The sequence below is a fragment of the Copadichromis virginalis genome, linkage group LG11 (assembly GCF_057382275.1).
Source record: "Copadichromis virginalis isolate Kocher_CV1m ecotype Utaka linkage group LG11, C_Virginalis_male_GT1.1, whole genome shotgun sequence".
NCBI lineage: Eukaryota > Metazoa > Chordata > Actinopteri > Cichliformes > Cichlidae > Copadichromis > Copadichromis virginalis.
Genome location: NC_140628.1, coordinates 9,592,660 through 9,608,614, shown reverse-complemented (window position 1 = coordinate 9,608,614; position 15,955 = coordinate 9,592,660). Strand labels below are relative to the sequence as shown.

The window sequence follows — 15,955 nt, the reverse complement described above, 5'->3', positions numbered from 1 at the left end:
AGAGTCACAATCTCTGGATTTGTAGTCAGGAAAACTTGAAATGTTGGATGGTAATTTGGGCCAAACTTTAAGTGAAATTGTGTTTGCTAAAAACCAACAGAAAGGTGCCATTTTCATGACCAGTGGGTTATCCAGCAGTTTGATTCATGTCAGCAACATTTAGTTTGTAACTGCTGACTCACCTCTGGCTGTACCCTGCTCTCAGGGTCACAGTGGACACTGTACCTTTGACCGAAGCTGAAAAGACAGTCAGCAGGGGTCTGGATGCATTCAGCACCACGTCCTTGTTGGGCCTTCAGTGACAGGACAGTTTATTATGCTGCTAACGTTAATAAGTCTGTTCACCTGTAGAGCTCATTTAAACACATCAGGTGTAGAACATCATGTGTCATGGCGTGTCCAAATTCACAGGCTGCATCCTCCTGAGGACCCGGCCTTCAAGGTCTACGTGGGCCAGGTCCTCAAAAGGTCGGGTAGGCGGGAAGTGAGCGGCTGTGATGGTCTGGCCTTCAGATTTGTCTCACAGCTGTCTCGGTGGAGTTTAATAAGCTCGGCCGTCTGCTCCTTGCTGTCTAAAATATAACAGGACACTTGAGTAAACTCTCGACCGTCTCACACTTCTGTTTAATCAGTTTGATGTTTATTCAGCTGTGTGAAAACTGTAACTTCAGCCAAACCAAACAAAAAACACTGAAAAAAGCCAAACGATAACATTTTTAAGTTATCTAAGTGACTTATATATCATGTTTAACCTGAGTAGCCAAAGACTGCAGGGGTCCAAAGACAATGTGCTGGGAGTTCACTGTTCTCGCCAGCTCTAGTGACCCTCGACCTCCCAGTTAGCTATCGAGCTGGTGGGTAACAGACGTCTCCAAAAACGTTGGAGCACTTTTGCAAATATGTGATATCTTGACAAACCGAGCAGATATTTGAAGTTTACACTCCTACATTCTCAAACAGGAGCCCCAGCAGAGATGGATGGCTGGCGCGGCTCTCCGGAGCCCCCAGTCGGAGCAGATGCAGGGCCAGCAGGTGTGGAGACCCCTGGCTGAGGCAGCTGAAGCTGTGGGTGGCTGTCAGCCAGCTCAGGATGCCTTTTGGGCTGCAGCAGCATAAAATCCTCAGCAGCCTGGGTAAGCTTGCGTGAGCTCTCTGTGGAGGCTGTTGCAGCTGAAATGGCTCACCCGAGCGGTGCAAACTTAGTTACCTTCAAGGTTCCAGAGTCAGCTGAGGTCAGCAGCTCAGCCTCTGGGGAGGTCCTGGGGAGGTTACAATCCCTGGAACAGCCAGGTCTCTACAACCAGAAACAGTCTTTGCATGTGCAGCTTCAGAACCAGACTTGAAGTTCGAGTTAGTGTTCGATGTCCCAGAAACATTCAGGTGCTCACTGAGCAATCTCTTGAGGCGAACACTCAGAAAATAAAACAGTCTTTGGCTGAGCCTTTGTGGGAACATTCATCGTCTGTGCTGGAAAGGTGGAAACATCTGGGAGATGCAGCCTTAACACACTGGGTTTCATACATCCTTGGAGGCAGCTCAGTAAACTCAGGGATGCAGACAAAATCAGCACTTGCAGGAACACAATGTGCCCTCTCACAATGAGCTTGAAAACATAAACTGAGTTTTCCTCACTGACTGTTTTAGACAGGATTGTGGGAGCAACACAAAAAGCAGCTTCAGAGAGCTGGAAACACAGTTTAGTGTCTTTGCCTGCTTGCTTTAAGTCACAATAAACAGAAAACTCATTGTGTCTCATGTCAGAATCAAATCACTCATATACAGGAAAGGAAGAGGCGGAGCTTATTTCTTGCAGGGAGAGGTTAGCAGTCTGTGTCTGGATGCTCTGAAATCCTGGAATCCAGCTGTGGAGAGCAGCGCCGGCGGCGTGGACGCAGTTTAGTAATCAGGGAACGGGAGACAGGAGGGAAACACAGCTGGGACCAATTACACACACGAGACAGGAAACACTAACACAGGACTGTCAAAGTAAAAAAAGGAAATATGACACAGAGTCCAAAGTAATGAGACGTGGGACACAGTGAAGACACAGAAACAGAAACCAGAACTATAATCACAAAACAAACTCAGCAACATAAAGAGTGAATCAGCTGATTCAGTGTTTGTGACAAAAACATGGATCCTGGTTAATAAGTTGTATTTGTTTGTTTCTGTATTATTTTGTGTATCGTTCTTATGAGCTGTTGTTTTTTCAGTGAAATATTATTTAATTGTTTTAAGCTTTTTGTTGACTTTGAAGTGCTTAAGTTGATATTTTTGAACATTTAATTTGTTAGATTATTGTAGAGTGAATAAAACTGTCAAACGCACAGCTGCTTCCAGCATGGCCGGAGGAGAGGTGGCTGAGCAGATGCACAACACACACAGCTCACAGGTTTGCATTTCTAGATATTGCAGATGTTGCAGAAATTGACAGTAAAGAACTCAGAGATCCAGCGCTGTCTCCTGCCCCTGATTTATACACCACAACACAACGACAGGCGTAACTCACACAAACGGGTAACATGAGGCTCAGATGCTTTGGACATGTTCACATATACTGGACATGGAATGATGAAAATGGAGCTGCAGGAAGGAGGAAAAGAGGAAAAACACAGAAAAGATTCACAGATGTGGTGAAAAAGGACATGACAGGTTCTGTTTGTTAGTTTGTTTTTTCTTTATTTGGTAAAGATTCAGAAATAAAGAGAAGATCACATGTTTGAATATAATATTAATGTTCTGTAATTACACAAGTTGTAAAATCTTTCCAGAGTGAGACAGAGACTGTGCAGAGACTGTAGAAGGTATTAAATTATTCTGTTATTATATGTTACCTTATATATGTAATCATAGTAGTTGAATTAGAATACTGCTGTAGATCACATTATACCCTTTAATATAGAGTGTGTGAGCTGTATGTAGTTTAGTTCTCATTATACTTTTGAGTTAACAGAACATATTCACATATTAGTTCATTAGATAAATGTGCATCACTCTGTATCCTTGATCTGCTGGGAATGTGTTACACTGTTTTCTTGACATGCTTAATTGTTGAATCATGAAGAGAAGGTTGTAAGCAGGAGACTCTGTGTCTAAAGACAGGGGAGATAGATAGACCACATTCCACACCCCCACCTTACAGAAAGCAGAGAAACAACTGCCGAGGTCATAACTTAGGCGCTGTAACAGAGAAAAAATGTGATGTTTTGGCTTTTACGACTAGCTGGGGGCCACTAGAGACTATAAAAAGCTGAGCAACCCGTCACCATTTTGAGACATGTGCCTGACCCTCTGGTAGCATCTCTCCCGTCCGGACGTTGTAATGCTCTTATTGTTGAATTGTATGGAAATAAATGATTGTTGATTGAGCATTGATACACCGAGTATTGTCCCTCCTTCAGCCCAAAGATTCAAAGAATTGGGAAAATTCAACAAAGGACAGAGCAGCAGCAGAGCAGTCCAGATACACTGATGATCCTCTGTCAGATCCAGAGGGACACACAGGGCTGATGCTGGACTCTACATTGTGTCTGACAGTGGAGCTGTTCTCAGAGCAGTTCACTCTGCAGCACTGACAGTCATCTGCACTTCATTCCTCTGTCAGTCACTGCTGGATGAAGCTCTCCTCTCCACCTCCCAGTAACATGGCCCAGTCAGAGCGTCTCTACACACAAGCTGCTGCTGCTTCAACCTCTCTGGATCATCAGGACACAGCTGCTCCTCTCTCAGCACACACACCGTCCTGTTTACCATCATCGCCTCCACCTGCAGAGAGAAGGAGGAAGAGCAGAGGAGATAAACGAGTGTTTCCAGAGACTCTTCATCAGCTGTCAGTCAGTGATGCAGCACATCCAGTATAAAGAGCAGCAGGGACTTCAGTGCTGGGACTGTACTAGGACTCATTGTTGCTTCACTTTTTCTAATCTTTGGATTTTTATTGAAGTTGCTGAAAATGTTTTTCACTCCTAGTTTGAGTTTGGACTTTCATTCGTTAGAAGAACCTTGGTGTGTCCACTCTGAGCTCTGTAGGAACCCCAACAACAAGCCCAACAATCCAGATGGACGGTTCCAGCTGTTAACTGGAGGAATTCCATCCAAACATCTGCTCTCACTAAATTCTTCCTCACCTACAGACTGTGTTCTTCACTGCTTTAAACTTGGAAATGAATGCAGTCATTGGTCTGCGTGCTGCTTTGTTCAGAGCTGATTGGCTGTTGACAGTGTTTGATCAGAGCGTGTCAGCCGTTACTATGGTGACCATAAAGGTGAGAAACAGGAAGTGTTTGTGTCCAATCCAGAAGCCTGTCACCATTCTCCTCTCACAGCTTCACTGAGAAGCTGCAGCTTTACAGGAAACACTGGATCTTTGTTTCATACTGACTGTGTTTAGTACAATACTGCTGACAGCACCACCCACTCACTCCATCACTCTACTGACCTCAGTTTCTTCAGTCTGTAGTCTGGACTCTGCTGAAGATCAAACAGCTGCTCCAAATTTGAATGCCACAGGTTGCTTCCTCTCAGGTCCAGCTCTCTCAGATGGGAGGGGTTGGACTTCAGTGCTGCTGCCAGATAATCACAGCTGATCTCTGACAAATCACAGCCCCTCAATCTGTATAAAAAATGAAAGATACACTAAAGGACACTCAAAGCTGGCTTGGAAAGGAATGAAGTCCATGGTGGGGATGCAGAACAAGGAGCAAAGATGAATGTGATGCTGAATCAGCAGAAGACTTGGACTCATTGGATTCCAGCTTTGATACCATTGATTTCAATGAAGAGCTTTGTGATTGTAGCAAAGGGCCGGTAGCTCTGAGAGTCCCACTGATGAGGTGTTTGTGTGGAAATCTCTTAGTGGGACCAAAGAGAGAAAAAGCCCTGGTCCTGATGCTGTGGGAGGGAAAGAATTGAAGTGTGCTGTGAGGAACTGACTGGGAGATTTTCACACATTTTCCAGTCCTCCTTGGAACAACAGGAAGTTCCCAGCATATGGAAACAAAGGTTAAGTGTCCTATGGCACTCAGTGATGATGGTGCTGTGGCCCCACCACCTCCACCTCTTTGTAAAGGAACTAACTGTAATCTGAAGCTTCAAATGGAACTAAGACTTCCTCCACTAGGTGGCAGTGTCTGATGATAAAGTGTTAGTGTAGCTGGCCTGTAGTAAGAAACAGGAAAATGCAGGATTTGGGCTGAAATGGGGAAAGGTGGTTAGCACTAGTGCCTTAAAGCAAGAAGGTTGTAGGTTGGTCAGCTGGGCCTTTCTGTGGAGGTTGGATGTTCTCCCACAGTCCAATGAAATGCTGCTTAGGTTCATTGGTGCTTCTAAATTGGCTGTAGGTGTGGATGTGAGAGAGTGCTTCTCTGTCTCTCTCTGTTGGCCCTGTGATGGACTGCTCACCTGTGCAGGTGGACCACACCTCTTGCCCTATGACAGCTAGGGCACAGGCTCCAGCCCTGTGAGCCTAAACAGTTAGCGAAAATGATTCATAGATGGCCTGAAATTCCCCAGTTAGCAGTTTGGTAGATAGCTATGACATGCTAATCCCATCCAGCAGCTGTATTCTACCTGTAAGCTGATCCCTGTTGAGCCAAAGCACTTTTTCATATACAAATTACAACCTTTAATAGGTTGGTCAGCCTCTTATTATCCTGCTGTTAGCTTCATTCCACAGAAAACTGAGAGAAACTAACAGAGCTGACATAGAATAAAGAGAAATGTGCTGATTTAAAGCCTTTGAAGTGCTTCAGATGATCTCTGTCCACTCATTCATTCATGTAAGCTTTCTAATGCAGCTTTGATCTTCACAGTCTGCTTTATGAAACTCATTCTAACCCTGAATGTCAGAGTGTTCCTCCTTCTCTTTCCCATCATTCATGCTGGCAGTGGAGGAGATTTGGATGTTGGACTGTGTTTTGGATGATGTGTGTATGTTTGTGTTGGACTGCTGTCTGTAAAGCAAACGCACATTTTGCTTTGGATTTCAGTGTCAGACGGACTTTAAGGTGGAATGAAGAGTTTGAGAGTTTCACAGTGAATTATCCAGTGGAGGATTTTTCTTTGAACGTCTGAAATGTGAACATTGTTCTGCTACAGTCAATGGACTAAACCAGAGAAGAAGAAAACAGACTTTACCATGAAGATCCTCAGTGTGGATCAGTATAATATCAGCCTGATGTCTGCAGTTTAGTGTCAGCACAACTTTCACATCATATTCATCTCAGCACAACTAAAACATGCTGACTGACCTCAGAGTTTCAAGTTTAAATCCTGGACTCTCCAGAAAACCACACAGATGCTTCACTCCTGAATCCTGCAGCTCCTTGTTGTTACTCAGGTCCAGCTCTCTCAGATGGGAGGGGTTGGACTTCAGTGCTACTGCCAGATAATCACAGCTGATCTCTGACAGACCACAGTCCTCCAATCTGTACAAAGAATGAAACATGCAAGTTTATTAGACAAAGTGTGAGCTTGAAATCATTCAGTGTTTCATCATCTGTTCAGAGCTGAAGAAGGTTCAGAATGTAGAAGTTTAGAAAATGGAAACTCCAAACAGCTGAAGCCAACAGGAAGCAGCTTCAAACAAACACAACAAGAGAAAAAACTCTGAATGTTTCACATTAAAGTCGTACATTTCTCATAAAAACAGGACAACGACTTGAAAAAGTCGTGTTTTTCCTTCCAGGAACCACATGGCTTCACTTTTAAAGGTGAAGTGTGAAAGAAATGGACATATTTGAAGTCCAACACCTTTTTCCAGTCACATTATTAAAGCAGACAAACTACAAGCTCATTTTCATTCCAACAAGTCATCTTCTGACCTGGACTAACAACACTGGTCTCTATGTGCAGCTGGCTGTGAGACCAGTGCTCAGAGAGTGTCTACAAAGTGCAACACTGAAAGAACATCACACACTCATTTGCTTCCAGCACTTTCACACAAACATCTACTGTCATTATTGTCACCAAACTCTGTGGATCCTTTATTGCAAATTCAAATGGGATCAAATGGTCAGACAAAAGAGGGTTATGAGGAAATATGATGAAATGTTGTGTATTAGCAGCAAGTTATTGAATCATCTTCCTCAGAAACCAAACAAAATGATTCACAAACATGTTTTTACAAACTCAGTGTTGGACTTGGATCAGCAGGATAAGCTGATGTTTAAAGGCATTTGAGTCTGGCTGTATGAGAGTCCAGTTATTACTCAATATTTATGGATGATGTTTTTTCAGTGTTGCACTTTGTAGACGCTCCCTGAGCCTCACAGCCAGCTGCACATGGACCAGCTGACATTACCAAGCATTAGAGGCGGGTGTAAAAAAATAGATTTTCCCATTTAAATGGTTTTAATTTGAATAAAACGATGTTGATTCATTCAATCCTGAATCGATGTTTAATATAAATGTATTTTGCCAAAATCTCAGGTTAAAGCTCACAAACGATTTCAACAAGCAGCAAACAGCTAAAACAGTAAATGAGAGCAGCTAAACACATAAAGATGGAAACACAGAGCGTGGATCGTTCACTCGACGGCACGTACACGGACACGCCGTCGGGGCTGAAAGTGGACAGCTCACAGATCCTGAAGCTGCAGGTTTCATCTGTCTCCAACCAAAACTGAGTGAACCAGCAGCAGAAGAAGATCCAAACTCTGCTTCACGTTTGATAAATATGCTCATGAATTCTCTCTGACTTTGGCTGTTCCTGCCTGCACAGCTCTCTCTCTCAGTGTACTCCAAGAACAGCTTCAAACATCTGTTTCTGCATCATTCACTGTTTATTAGCCACCAGTCTGCTTCATGGTTTCCTTCAGTTTTTTTTTTTAATACTTTCTCTTTATTGATTTTCATCTTATTTTACATACAGAACTAAGGAGGGCAAGGGAAACCAACACAGTCACATATGTTCGCATATTCCAAAATACACAACGCCTTGTTTTACTTACACATACTACATATTACACAGGTGCATGTTCCATTCAAACAAATTCGCAGTTGTCCCTCTGCATCACAGAGGTATCAGTTTCTAGTCTCTTGACGTATAACGATCCCATCGTTCCCAAAGTTTCTCTCCTTTCTCCTTCTGTAGCCGCAGTGAGAGGGTGATCAGTTCCATATGATGAATTGTGTTAATAATGTCTATGACCAGCTTCCGTGTGGGGGGGGGGGGGGGGGCTTGTCTGCAACAAACACTTAGTAATTGCCTTTTTGCATGCAACCATAACTATTTTCAGTAAGTATGAGTCTCTGTTATTTATATCCTCAGGGATATTCCCAAGGTACATGGTACTAAAGGAGAAGTCCAGTGTTACTTCCAGCACATCCATCACCATTTGTTTAATCTCTTCCCAAAAGGTCTTCAGTTTAGGGCATGACCAGAAGACACGGAAGCAACCTGCAGCGACCTCCCCGCACTCCCTCCAGCATGAAGCGCCTGAACCACTTATTTTGGATTTCTGCTTTGGTGTGATGAAGAATCTAATTAAATTCTTCCATCCAAAATCTTGCCATGTTAAAGAATTTGTGGTAGATAACACATTCGGTTTCCTTCAGTTTTTGATCGACTGCAGAATATTTTGAAGGTTATCTGCTATAAAAAGCCAGAAGAGGAAAATCTGCTTCATGTGTTTCTGTTTGATCCTCAGTGACTTTGACACAAAGGCCTCTGCTGTGATGATCACACCTCTGATCAAGTCTCACAGTGTCACAACTGATAAATGATCAGAGTTAGAATATTTCTGACTGTCTGCTGTGTGCTGTGACCTTTGACCTGCTAAAGACAGTCAGCTGTGGATTATTCATTGTTGTGTCTGATACTTAGAACTGTGAGGAAGAAGCTACACAGTTAATCAGGGTCCCCTCTCTCTGAATCAGGAAAGGTGGGCAGGCCGCGTGTGGGCCGCGGGCCATACGTTGAGTATCACTATTTGAAATGTGAACATTGTTCTGCTACAGTCAATGGACTAAACCAGAGAAGAAGAAAACAGACTTTACCATGAAGATCCTCAGTGTGGATCAGTATAATATCAGCCTGATGTCTGCAGTTTAGTGTCAGCACAACTTTCACATCATATCCATCTCAGCACAACTAAAACATGCTGACTGACCTCAGAGTTTCAAGTTTAAATCCTGGACTCTCCAGAAAACCACACAGATGCTTCACTCCTGGATCCTGCAGCTCCTTGTTGTTACTCAGGTCCAGCTCTCTCAGATGGGAGGGGTTGGACTTCAGTGCTACTGCCAGATAATCACAGCTGATCTCTGACAGACCACAGCGCTTCAATCTGTATAAAGAATGAAAGATGTAAGTTTATTAGACAAAGTGTGAGCTTGAAATCATTCAGTGTTTCATCATCTGTTCAGAGCTGAAGAAGGTTCAGAATGTAGAAGTTTAGAAAATGGAAACTCCAAACAGCTGAAGCCAACAGGAAGCAGCTTCAAACAAACACAACAAGAGAAAAAACTCTGAATGTTTCACATTAAAGTCGTACATTTCTAACAAGAGTATTTTAAAGACAGCGTCACTGATGATCATCTTCTGCTCAGTAAAACTTTGGTTTTCCACATGTGAGTGTTAATGATGCACAAAGACTGTGAGAGCAAAGAGGGAGCGAGGAGGATGACAGAGAGATGGTACAGGAGCATCAAGAACCTGGCGAGGAAATGAGCAGAAGGATTTTGGAGCCTGTTGGATTGAAACTTTCACAGAGACGTGTTTGACTGGACACCACCAGGACAGACTTTCATTTTTAAATTTACATGTAGATAAAGATAATGATAAACGTATTTTTTACTAGTAATCCTAAATTGTAGTAATGAAAACAACTGTCAGTGTGATTATAAGGCCAAGAAAACAATGTTGCTGTCTGAACCATTGTGGGGTAACACATCACTTTTTGTTGAATTTATAGCAATTATAACAATTTCAATTTACTTTTAACAACTTTTAAATAATTAAAAACAAAATATTTGAAGACTTTTTCAAGCCTGTGTTTAAAAAATAACTCTTTCCAATGGCAGTCACCTTTGGATCCTATCAAGCTGTTAGACACATCACCTATGTGGCCCTCCAAGGTATGGAGGCCTATCTCCCCACACCACTCCCCCTGCCAGTGGCAGACGCCCGCAGACATCGGTGCGTTGGTGGTTCTTTGTGTCCGGGGATGGGCGTCCAGGTACACACCGGCTCACTCCTTGGTGGCTGCTTGTCGTGGCCTGGAGCCTGGGGCTCGCTCAGGCCCCTTCGGGGGTGGGGTGCCCTCAGCCTCTGGGCCTGGGGCTCGGTCACTCTGGCACAGCTGGCTGCCGGAGGAGCTCACGGGTGCGTCACTGCAACCCCCCTGGCTTCTGCTCCGCGGCTGCTGAGTGAACCCTCATCTGGGGCTCTCCTCAGCTCTTTCTGGGATAGTGACGCGGCTGCCCCTCTGTTGGTCTTCCTTGGTCTCTTGTGTTCTGAGGGCCTCTGGATGTCTGGAGTCTTGATGTCCTCCATACCTGCTTCATGCCCTGGTGGACGGGGCTGTGGCCCCCCCACACCCTCTAGCAGATCATTACATGAAGGAACCTTTTAAAAACAAGCGCGTCCATGCTCACAGGTGTACCTTGAGGCTCTTAAAGGTGCCTATAAATAAAATGTATTATTATTATCACTGTAAGTCTATCCAAAGGTTTGTGGAGGCTATTCGATGGGTTGGAAATAAATAAAAGCATGTCGTCGGAATAAAGAGAGACTTCATGTTCGATACCCCCTCGATGTTTTCCCTCAACACCAACACATTGTCTCAGAGCAACAGCTAGCGGTTCAACGGCAAAAAGGAGACAGAGGGCATCCCTGTCCTGGGGGACAGATTATTGTTAGTCCGGACAGCTGTTAGAGGGGAGCAATACAATACTTTTATCCAAGATACAAAATTAAAGCCACATTTTTTAAGCGTATAAAAAAAATCCCATCTCACCCGATCCAACACCTTTTCTGCGTCAAGCCAAACTACAGTTTCCAATGTATCAACTTTAACATGGGTATAAATTATATTTAATAGAGCTTTAATGTTAAAAAAGAGTGCCTAATAAAGCCCGTCTGGTCCTGTGAAATAATGGAGGACAAATACTTGTGTAACCGATGGGCCAACACTTGAGCCAGGATCTTGGTGTCTGTGATGAACAAAGATATTAAACGACATGAACGACAATCTAAATGGTCTTTTTCCTGTTTTACAATTAAACACATCACTGCTTGATGCATTGTTGGAGGCAACGACTATTAGAGGAAGGATTCTTCAAAAGTTGATTTTAACAGTGAATGCAGTCGGTCAGAAAACTTTATGAAGAAACCAGATGGATACCCGTCGGGGCAGCAGATTTTCCAGACTGCATGCTCCGTATGGCCGTTTCAATTTCAGAATTAGATTGAGTTCATAAGCATAGCTGCGCAACTTTGAAATCAGATACTCAGCCTGTTTTGTGAGATTGTATTCAGTTTGTCATTGTAACCGCTGTGTATATAATACAGGCTCAGGATAGTGGCTGTACACAGCATGTAGTTTAGTAATTTCATCAGCTAACAGAGAGGCGCTTGGTCACTATTTTATTCTATTTTGCACAAAATGAAATTATTTGGCCTCTCAGACCTTTTGTAACTGAAAAACTCTTCATCTGCTAACAACACTGAGTTGAATCTCCATGGCTGATAGTTGGAGCAGGCATCAGGAATACACACTGAAAAAACGAGGAGAAATCACCAGTCTTATAATCACATTCTGTAACTAAAGGGAGACGTTTTTCTATACAAATATATGTTTTATGGACATTAGAAAAAAAAGAGTATTGACGTGAAGCAGGATTATGAAATCTTCATACATCAGCTAGCCCATAATTATCAAGAAAGCTCTGAATGACATGGTGACTTTGGACTAAGTGTACTTTTGCAGTGGCTTATTGGTGAGAATGAAGGTTACCTGGATACGACTTGGAAAAACACCTCAGCCTAACCTGACTGGATTCGACCGCATCAACTACTGGCACTCTCTGGATATGGCTTACACCTGTCTGACACCTGTTGTTGGGTGTACTACAATAAACCCGCCCAGCGTCCTCCCCGTCTACGCTCAGGTGGAGTAAACCCTCAGAACCTACGGCCGATAGGTCGGGCACCCACATCGGCCGATGAGCCACCGATACCACTAAGAATCAGTCTTGTTAATACTTGATCGCTAGCAAACAAAACTTTTCTTCTAAAGGACTTCTTCACTAATCAGGAACTGGCTCCAATGCTTGGAAACCTGGCAGAGAGCCAGTGAGTCCAGCTGTTTTACTGAACTTTTACCTTCTGACTGTGAGATGACAGGACGTGGTGGAGTGGAGGCTGTTTTTAGGAAGAAGCTCGCATGCAAACAACTCTTAACTGACTCTTATTCAAGTTTTGAACTTGTGATGTTTGTTGTTTGGGGCGTCCCGGCCGACACTCGGTGCAGCTGTATACAGACCTCCAAAACATCACAAGGATTTTATTCAAAACTGTGATCTGTCTTTATCTGGAGCTGCAGTAGATGATCCATCCTCACAAAGCAACACTGCAGGAACAAAGACACAGCACAGCCGATGAAGGACGAGGACAAAGGAAAGGTGAGTGAGGAGACCCTGGTGGTGTGGACGGTCCTGCAGGGGCTCCAAAACTGAGGAACAGAGACGTCCATGTACCAGCTGAGGATGCTGCAGTGATCCAGGGAGCTCGGTCCAATCTGAGGCAGTGTGAACTACATGGACCACAGTTTCTTCACAGACTTCAGCCATGTGAACATCTGGAGATCCAACAGTGCACGAGCTGTGAGCCATCAGCTGTTTCTCTCATCAGCTGCTGTAATGAGAGCTGCTGGAATCATCTCGAGCAGCAGTAAATCACTGATGTTGTTTCTAACCAAAGATATGGGACTGAGCTCCGCTGAGCTCCTTCTACTTTCAGCCAGATATAAACTGCTACAGTCTGCTGATTATTGCTTTGCCTCCATCACACAAGCTCTTTTTCCTGTTCTTCACTCTCATTGGTTCTTTGTGTGCTTGTTTTTACAACAGTAGTCATTCTGACTGGTCAAAGAAGACAATCAGCTGTGACTAAATGTAGCTCCTACAGCAGTGATGGAAATAACTACTGAAGCTAATCCAGTATCAAAGCTCAGGAATCAGCAGCTCCCACCTCGTTTTCTTTCAACAACTATTTTTAGGAGGTGGATCGTCTGGCTGAGTGGTGCGACAGAAACAACCTGCTGCTTAACACCGAGAAGACCAAGGAGCTCATCGTGGACTACAGGAGGAATGCTGACCCACATCCACCCATCCACATTAAGGGGACGGCTGTGGAGCGTGTGAGCAGCTTCAAGTTCCTGGGAGTCCACATCTCCGAGGATCTCACCTGGACGACCAACTGCTCCAAGCTGGTCAAGAAGGCTCACCAGCGCCTCTTCTTCTTGAGGACTCTGAGGAAGAACCACCTGTCCTCAGACATCCTGGTGAACTTCTATCGTTGCACCATCGAGAGCATCCTGACCAACTGTATAACAGTCTGGTACGGGAACTGCTCTACCTCGGACCGGAAGGCGTTGCAGAGGGTCATGAAAACTGCCCAGCGCATCGCCGGAGCACCACTGATTTTCCCAGCCCTTTTCAGACACCGCTTCCTGTAGATGTCTTTTATGGCAATAAAAGACATCTACAGGAAGCGGTGTCTGAAAAGGGCTGGGAAAATCATCAAAGACCCCAGTCACCCATCGCATGGACTCTTCACCCTCCTGCCCTCTGGGAGGCGCTACAGGAGCCTCCGGACTAAGACCACCAGGTACCGGAACAGCTTCTTCCCCACAGCTGTCAGACTCCTGAACTCTGCCTCCTGACATCTGACCCACGTTAAACTCATGGACTGAACATACACACCCCCACAATGGACAACTGTACCCTCAAACACACAATAATAACATGGACTGAACCACCACTCACAACCACTTTATATAGCCTCTGTAGAAACTATCTACACCCTCACTTATCTTAACTGCACTACTGTATAGCTCTGTGTAAATAATCATTCTGTACATTCGATAATCTTTAACCCTACAACTGTTTACAACTTCCATAGTTCCCATTTCTGTATAGCTGTATATCTCAGATTCTGTAAAGTTATTTATTTCATATTCTGTATAGTTTTTCATATTTATATCCTGTTCATATCCTGTACATAGCTTGTACTCACTACAGCCTGTACATACTTATAGTTATAGAATATTCACAACATACTTCATACCGTGTACATTATAACATACCATAATAGACCCATTTCTGTAATATACTCACATATCTATATTATTGCTAATATATATTGTAATATATCTATATCACTAAAGCACTTCTGGATGGATGCAAACTGCATTTCGTTGCCCTGTACCTGTGCATGTGCAATGACAATAAAGTTGAATTCTATTCTATTCTATTCTAGCTGCTGTGTTTTTGTGTTTCTGCAGACCTCAGACATCCTGCTGCTCTGGACAACTTTTTCATTCTTTTTATCATTATTTGGCTCTTCTTTTATTATTATGTTATATGTATTAATATTTTAAACACTTATTCTTTGTATTTTTTGCTTTGCTCCTGTCAAACTGCTTTAATAAAATCTGCTGCAGTCTAAACTGTGGACGTTCCCTTTTTAACCCTTTGTGAAACAATAAAGGTTTAAATCTGAGTATTCATCTATGTTAGTGTTTAATGGGTCTAATAGGTTGCTTTGGCCTTTCCCAGTAATATCTTCCCTTGGAGTCTGTGGTCCAGGCTTCTAAAACCATCCCAGGTTAACAAGAACTACAATCTAGAGGAGAGCTGCCATAACAGGTGTGACTGATGAGATCTGACCTGCAAGGTTACTCAGGTTTGTTTGTATCAAGACAAGCAGGGAAGACACCTGGACGTCAAGGTAGTTAGAGCTGGGCGAGTGTCCTCACCCACATAGGCTTCACAACTCTGCGTCAACTACTGAGTAAGACTCAGAGGATCAGAGATTAGAAGGTCTACAAAGAGCTGAACCAAACTTCCTGTATAAAGGTTTTAGTTCCACAGATCGACAGTATCAAACAACTAAAACATGGAGACTGACCTCAGAGTTTCAATTCGATGTTGTGGTTTCCCCAGAAGAACACACAGCTGCTTCAATCCTGAATCCTGCAGCTTGTGGGAGCTCAGGTCCACCTCTCTGGGATACAAAGGGTTAAGCTTCAGCACTGCTTCCAGATAATCACAGCTGATCTCTGACAAATCACATCTCTCCAATCTGTATAAAGAATGAAAGATGTAAGTTTATTAGACAAAGTGCTTGAAATCATTCAGTGTTTCATCATCTGTTCAGAGCTGAAGAAGGTTCAGAATGTAGAAGTTTAGAAAATGGAAACTCCAAACAGCTGAAGCCAACAGGAAGCAGCTTCAAACAAACACAACAAGAGAAAAAACTCTGAATGTTTCACATTAAAGTCGTACATTTCTAACAAGAGTATTTTAAAGACAGCGTCACTGATGATCATCTTCTGCTCAGTAAAACTTTGGTTTTTCACATGTGAGTGTTAATGATGCACAAAGACTGTGAGTGCAAAGAGGGAGCGAGGAGGATGACAGAGAGATGGTACAGGAGCATCAAGAACCCGGCGAGGAAATGAGCAGAAGGACTTTGGAGCCTGTTGGATTGAAGCTTTCACAGAGACGTGTTTGACTGGACACCACCAGGACAGACTTTTAATCCCAGGATTTTGATGAGCTTTCTGTCTTTATGTTCACAAATGATGCTGTAACTCTGTGACTGTCCTGGAACTGTCAGCAGTATGGTTACGTCCTTTTGACCCGAGTTTCCACAGCTCTTATAACAGCAGTGTACATTCACCTGCAGGCACACGTTACCTCTGCTTCAGCTCTGTTTATGAAGCACAAA

At 43.6% G+C, this 15,955-nt stretch overlaps 2 protein-coding genes across 14 annotated transcripts in view; one reads left to right on the top strand and one right to left on the bottom strand.

The window, feature by feature from the left end:
* Positions 1-15,955, top strand: part of LOC146698059 (uncharacterized) — a 117,141-nt gene that overhangs the window by 35,383 nt on the left and 65,803 nt on the right. The window lies entirely within an intron of this gene.
* The window catches only part of LOC146698061 (NACHT, LRR and PYD domains-containing protein 12-like), a 56,982-nt gene continuing 44,728 nt past the window's right edge, over positions 3,702-15,955 (bottom strand). For 5 of the 13 annotated variants that reach the window (XM_085473017.1, XM_085473026.1, XM_085473020.1 and 2 more), the window contains 5 exons: positions 15,134-15,307; positions 9,111-9,287; positions 6,249-6,425; positions 4,439-4,612; positions 3,703-3,765 (listed from right to left, as the gene is read on the bottom strand). In XM_085473017.1, the coding sequence (XP_085329143.1) occupies positions 3,753-3,765; positions 4,439-4,612; positions 6,249-6,425; positions 9,111-9,287; positions 15,134-15,307 (715 nt within the window). In that variant the 3' untranslated portion in view covers positions 3,703-3,752. Of the gene's footprint in view, positions 3,766-4,438; positions 4,613-6,248; positions 6,426-9,110; positions 9,288-15,133; positions 15,308-15,955 lie in introns of all 13 variants that reach the window. The other 8 variants (XM_085473027.1, XM_085473028.1, XM_085473031.1 and 5 more) reach the window with 6 other exon arrangements.